At 34.8% G+C, this 6,776-nt stretch overlaps 1 protein-coding gene across 2 annotated transcripts; it reads right to left on the reverse strand.

The window, feature by feature from the left end:
- Window positions 1-1,064: 1,064 nt before the first annotated feature.
- LOC106753147 (pentatricopeptide repeat-containing protein At3g18970) lies at window positions 1,065-6,143 on the reverse strand. Of its 2 annotated transcripts, XM_014634948.2 has the most exons (3): window positions 5,576-6,143; window positions 2,073-3,836; window positions 1,065-1,981 (listed from the first exon to the last, which is right to left on the reverse strand). In XM_014634948.2, the coding sequence occupies exons 2-3, from the start codon at window positions 3,482-3,484 to the stop codon at window positions 1,975-1,977; spliced, it is 1,419 nt and encodes a 472-aa protein (XP_014490434.1). In that variant the 5' UTR covers window positions 3,485-3,836; window positions 5,576-6,143; the 3' UTR covers window positions 1,065-1,974. The 2 variants fall into 2 exon arrangements, with proteins under 2 accessions (XP_014490434.1, XP_014490433.1); XM_014634947.2 differs by having other exon boundaries at window positions 2,073-6,143.
- Window positions 6,144-6,776: the final 633 nt, after the last annotated feature.

Below are 6,776 nucleotides of genomic sequence, written 5' to 3' on the forward strand. Positions count from 1 at the left end.
AAAAATAACACAAAATAATTTGAATTGAAATTTTATCAGTACATAAACTTAAAATATACAAATATCAATAAATTATGAAAAATATATTTTCAAATGTTTGAAGAACTAATTTAAAATTTAATATAAATGTTAAAGTTTAATAATTTATACTAAATCTAAGCAGAAACTTATTCAATGTGTATATCTAAAATTATAATAAATTTTAATATAAACTAACAACACACTTTAATATAATTAAACAAGCATTTAATAAATATAAAATTATGTAAACATAAAACATCTAATAAATCTAAGATTAATCAAACATTTATTATCAACTTAAAATCATAAAACTCACAACATTCATACAAAATAATGATTAAGTTTTCTTAAAAACGATCATGTACTGTGCCTATGCTATAACGAAAGGATTGTGAAACTAACCTCCATGCAAACAAATAATTAGGGGAAAGAAGTTTCATAATGCACCAAAACAGGAATGTCCAAAAAAGCAACTTTGGGTCACCAAACGAAGCCCTGGCACGCGTAAAACACTTACTATTGTTGAGGATGTTGTTCATGTAAAGAAGAAAATGAAGGAAATACAGGGTAAAAGATTTTTTTTAAACATAAATTTTGAATACTTAATTACAAAAATATCACTAAACATTTACATTATACGTAAACTCAATGACTAAGTTGTGTTAGTCTCGTGACCACATCTCGACTTGTTTTGTTAACAGTACTATTCCAAGAGGGGTTTTGAAACAATTATAGCAGCTGGGAGCTTCATTCAGCAAAAATAATTCATCAATAATAAAAAAATATGTATATTGACGAAAATATAATATATTACCCAACCCAACCTTTATCCAACGAAATATGAAATCTATAATTGACAGCAACTTATGGTTTATTATTATATTAACATTACATTGAGGTAACAAATAATATTTTGTTAAAATTGAAATAAAAATTTCCCTTTGAAGTCTCTTTACATAAGAAAAATAACTACTAGATCAAGTCAACTTCTTTGGTGCAAAGGACATTTATATCCAAATTTCAATTCCCACGTTAAAAATAAATAAATAAAAATTATAGTTAACTAATACTATTGTTTAGATCAGTACAATGTTCAACAAAAATTTATCCAAGGATTTGTTTCCCCTTCCATAACTGCGTGATTCATTTGTATAACCCCAAAACCTCTGGCACCAGACACTTTCATCAGATGCAATCACACAAAAATAAAAAATAAAAATGAAAAGTTTACAAACTATGATCAAATTAGATCTCAGAAAGGAAGATAACAAAGGTAAAGAATATATGAAGAATTCTTCCAAATTGAGGAGTGCAATTTGACTAATCTCATTGGCCCTCCGCAATTCACTTGAAGCACCAAACAGAACTTCGACACAGCCCCAACCTTCAACATTTCATGGAGCGTTCTAGCATTGGCGGAATACCTACAAATGGAGGCCAAAATTCTAACCCCTCTATCACTTGTCACGGGAGAGACCCTTATAATTTTTTTGGACACAATGACCACTCCTGCACCATGATTCAACAAGTCTGCACGCCCTTCCGCACATCCATAAAGTTGATCCAAAGCTATTAAAATGAGTTCACAAGTTCTTCTTTTCGAGGCACAAACAAGTAGTTCAATGAGGACGGAAACTGCACCACCCTCAACCCCTTTATCCTGTTCCTTCCCCACGGAAAGAGCTCTCCACAATCGGCTTCAATGCAGCCTTTGAAGCCTGCTGTGAAATCTGATCACGCAGCACGCGCAAGATTTCCACAAACAGCACTGTTTTTGAAACTGATTAATTGGACAGATCAACCACTTCCATTTTGCAAGGGCATCTTCGAAAATACTTGGACAAAAAGATTAGACTTACGGGAAGGAAATGTACTATTATCCCGCTCAACAGTTAATCTCTGTTGGTTTACTCAAATGCTCAGCCTCAAAATTCTCTTTCTGTGGTCTTCGTTCTACAGACTGTCATGTGAATTTTGAAGCAAAATCAGTAACTAATAAAGCAATAAAACTGAGAAATTAGTCAATAATAGCACTTATACTAGTATCGTACCTGAAAATTTGAACAGCGCTACAACCAACGTTATTCGAGATTCTCTTAGCTCTCATTTGTTTCCTTACAGATTCAACTTCGACCCACCTTTCTGCTAAAGCATAAACATTTGACAGAGATACATAGTCTTCGCTCTTTGAAGTCAACTCTGGACGACTACATTCTTCCAACTGAAGGAGAAATTTTCCCACCTTCTCTCCCATCACAACATCCTCATGAATCTTGCATGCACCTAGCAGAGTCCTCCATATTACATCATCAGGATTAATTGGCATCCGTATGATAAATTCATATGCTTCTTTTAACTTTCCAGCACGACCAAGAAGGTCAACAATGCAACCATAATGTTTTATCTGAGGTGTCACATTAAATGTTCTCTTCATTTCATGGAACAATTGAAGGCCTTCTTCGACAAGCCCACCATGACAACAAGCAGATAAAAAGCTAGTAAAAGTTGCTTCATTAGGCTTCAGACCGTAATCCCCCATCTTGTATAAAACCTCCAAGGCTTGTTTTCCTTTCCCATGGATAGCTAGGCCAGTAGTCATTGCCGTCCAAGTCAAGATATTCTTCTGGTTCATGTGCCAGAAGACAGACAAGGCACTATCAAGGCATCCACATTTTGAGTACATATCAACAAGACCAGTCCCAATAAACACATCATCTTCAGTACACAATGTCTTTTCAGCAAATGCATGTACGCAAGCACCAGTTTCTAGCAAACCCATCTGAGAAACTGCTGAAATGACAGCAACTACGGTTGTATCTGTTGGTTTAATTCCACGTACATCAACCAACATGTCCTTAAACAATGACAATGCATTGAAAGCATATTGTCTTTTCCCTTCTTTAAGGGAAGAATAACCTGTTATCATAGCATTCCACGTAATACTGCTTCTCATTGACATTTCATCAAACACTTGTCGGGCTGAGATAATATCTTTGTTGCTAGAATAAAAGTATATTTTGGTAGTCGAAACCAAAATATTTGACCCAACCCCATGCTTTACTATCAGGGAATGTAGTTGTCTACCTACCCACAACGTTGAAGCTGACGGAAAGCGAGCACAGGCTCCAAGAACAAAATTGTAAGTGTAATCATCAAAAAACATGAGTCCCCGAGAAAACTCATCTCGGAAAATTATAATAGAATCATTGGGTTTAGCACATCTTATCAAAGTGTTAAAGAGAAATATGTCTGGCTTGTCAAAGTACTGGAACACTAAATGTGCATCATTAGCAATGTGTGAGTCTGGTGAGGCACAATAATGCTCAATTAACTTGGCCAAGAAGGCAGGCGATTTCAGGCCATTAGTAATTAACTGGGCATGAATTTGCTTTATATTTTTGGACACTTTGGGAAAAGAATGTAAGAAAGAAACACATCTAAGTCTTGGAAGGCAGTTCAGCATGAGGTAAATTATGGCCCATAAAAGAATATTAAAAATCTCAGCTCAAGTGATGAATTTTGATGTTAGAGAGTTCGGCCTTATCATATATCACCTTTCACATTCATTTGACGCCAAACATTAAACTTCAGAAGTTTAATGTGCAGATCACAATAAGGAAGATGATGATGACGATTTAGAACCCTAAAAATCTGCTATGGTAGCACCATCCCCGTACCCAAGCACTNTGGCCNTCTATCCAATTCTNTTAAAAAGNTTCTACATGGAAGTCATCCTCATTCGTCCAAGAATATCCTTAACTCAATTTAGTTGAATGCTGAGAGGCTTCTCAGTCATTTCTTCATTTGTAAACAAACTAATCACAAGTAATAACATAAAAACCCCCAGAATCAGATCATAGTAGTTAGTACCATATACAACTCAATAAAGCACAAATTGAAATTCCTTTTTACCATTAACACGAATAAATGTGGAATATCCCCAACTGTGAAGTTTTTCGAGAGAGGATACTAAGAAGGTTTGACACCAATGGGTCATGAATAAACCCATAAAAGAGTTCATTACACCACCTTCAATCCAAACCTTTAGACAATAAGTTTATCATTCTTTCTACTCATATATTGTTAATCTTACTCTCTAATCAATGTAGGACTTCCAACTCACTTGAATTCCTAACACCAACCCTATACAAGTTAATTATGAATCCAAAGGACAAGCCAGAGTTAAAAAGATATTGGTTTAATACCTACTTTAGTCCTTAGGTTTGGTAGATTTGTTCAAAGTGGTTCTATCCTTTTTAGATGTTCACAATTTTCTGGTTTTTTTTATCTTTTACGGCGTTAAAAAAGTTAACGGTATAATTGCCCCTTGGCCAAAACTGAATGACCTATCTAGTTATTGATTGTGTGACATGCTGAGTTCAATTGCCCTTTACCTTAATCACAGTTTTACAAACTCTTGACTTCCATTTTCGGGACATCCTTTTTCTCGAACAAACCCAGCAGCGTGAGTTCCTCATCGCGCAAGGAGACACCCTCCTCCTTCCTCTCTGCTATTTCTAGGTTGGCATCGCATGGAACCTTTCTTCTTTCCTTCTTCTTGTTCTAGTTTTGTTTGTATTAGGGCTTCGAATTGAGGTTCTATTCTGATCTCGCGACATTGGGTTTCCTTTCTTGGATTGTGTTTCTGTTTTGTTTTCTCTGCAGGTTGGTGGCGCAATAGTTGGGGTTCTTCGTGATCTTATGATTTAGGGATTTTAGGGTTTTTGTTTGAGGTTGAGGGTTCTGATTTAGGAATTCCTTGTCTCTTGTTTCTCCTCGGCAGATTGTTAATTCAATTTAGGGGTTAGGGTTTTCAAATTGTGGTTTTGTTTTCTGATTTCACGATTTGGGATTGTATGCAATTATATTCTGATTTTGCAATTTTAGGGTTTTTGGAATTTGTCATCTTGCATTTTGAGGTTTTTTGGGTTATGTTTTTGAAATAAACAACTAATTCAGTTTTGGCAGGGACAATTACATTGTTAGTGTTGTTAATGTCTTAAGCAAAAAGGATCATCTTAAACCGTTTTTATAAAATATGAGACAAAGTTCCATCACTCAAGCCGTGAACATTGCTAGTGCTTTTTCCCAGCCTTTTTGGGCCTTGCACTTCTGTCCATATACATTAAATTTGTGTATACTCTTGTCTAGGTATACTCTACCAGGAACTTTTAACTACCCTCAATAACTTCCTATTCTATTAGTTCTTCCATCCAAGAAACACACGCGGCTAAATACATAATAACTCGTTCCTCACATGAGAACAAATGACAGTATTTAGACATATCTCTGCATTCCACCTCACTCAAAATGCTCATTGCGATTTTGCTATGTTATCATCTATGACTCATTACCATCACGGAACTAAAGAAAACCTAAGGAAACCGATGCTTTCAAATCCTAATCGTGGCACATCCAATTAAGCATATTAACTAACTATGAAACGCAGATGAATTAAATCAACAGGACCACACATATCAATGAACTATTAATGTAGGCGGTAAATAATAACAGCGGATTGCAAAGAAGCATTAGAGAAAAAGAGAAAAAGCACCTCTGTCAGGAACAAAGTATCGAGTGAGAAATTGCCAGTTGCCGCAAGGAATTGCAATGGATGAAGAAGACGACAGCGGAAGAAACGTTCTCGCAGAGGAACTACAACCTGTTCGAGAATTGAGATGCAGGGGAGGGACATAACAAGGGTTTTGGGTTGCAGAAATGAGATGGTAACTGAAAAACCTACTGAACTTTAGAGCTTGATCATTGCGAATACGCTTTTGCTTTCTACACCTCCATAATTGCTAACTGAACCTCGTAACGTCTAAAATGTTCCCGAATGGTCCTTCCTTAATAATCAATCCGGAAAGTTCCCGGAAAGTACATTCCAGAACTTAAAAGAAATACGAACTCGCCTGTTTTTGGGCAAGAACAATGCAGGGAAGTGGCGATTCAGTGGTCAGCGGTGGGCGGCAGCAGTGTTTCGCGGTCCAGCAGTGGCAATGCAGCGGCGATTTGCGGCCCAACGGCGGCAATGAAGCTCCTTCATGCAAACCCACACGGCAACAAGGAGAAGGTAGAGTAAAACTTGACCTTTTTCGCCTTTACCATGAGGTGCAGTAGCAATTATGGGGTACAGGAAGCAAAACACTAATAGTCTGATTTATGTACGTTGTCCACTAGATTAATTTTTAACTATTCATTTTTTAAAAAGGACTATTGAAATTAAATTAAAGAAAAAGATAAACAAAATATATTAAAATGAAGAAGCAGTTTGAGAAAATTGAGAGAATTTTTTTTCCTTGTAATTATGAATATGGGGAGTGAGGTGTAGGTCCAGAAACAGGTGTAGTATGATTTTTAATACAACAATAAAATTATATATTTAAAATATTCTTCCTGTTATAAATTTATTTATATTAATCGACCAATTGAACCATTTACCACATATAAAGTTTTACGATAAACTAATAAGTAAAATAAAAGTTAAATATATTTAAAGTTTCCAAACTTTAATATAAAATTAAAATATTTTTTTTAAAATTTTAAGTAGATGCGTTGTCGCTGACAAATTGTTTTGTTCAGATAAACACATGATACTATAGTATTTATTTTATCCGAGAAAACATGAGATTAAAAAAAATAGAATATATTTATTATATAAATTTAAGTTTATAGCTGATATATAATTAAAATTTAATATAAGTATTCTATTTTATATAATGAAATAAATGATTAAAATTAATTATTATTATCAT

This window comes from Vigna radiata, unplaced genomic scaffold, assembly GCF_000741045.1.
Source record: "Vigna radiata var. radiata cultivar VC1973A unplaced genomic scaffold, Vradiata_ver6 scaffold_234, whole genome shotgun sequence".
Lineage (NCBI taxonomy): Eukaryota > Viridiplantae > Streptophyta > Magnoliopsida > Fabales > Fabaceae > Vigna > Vigna radiata.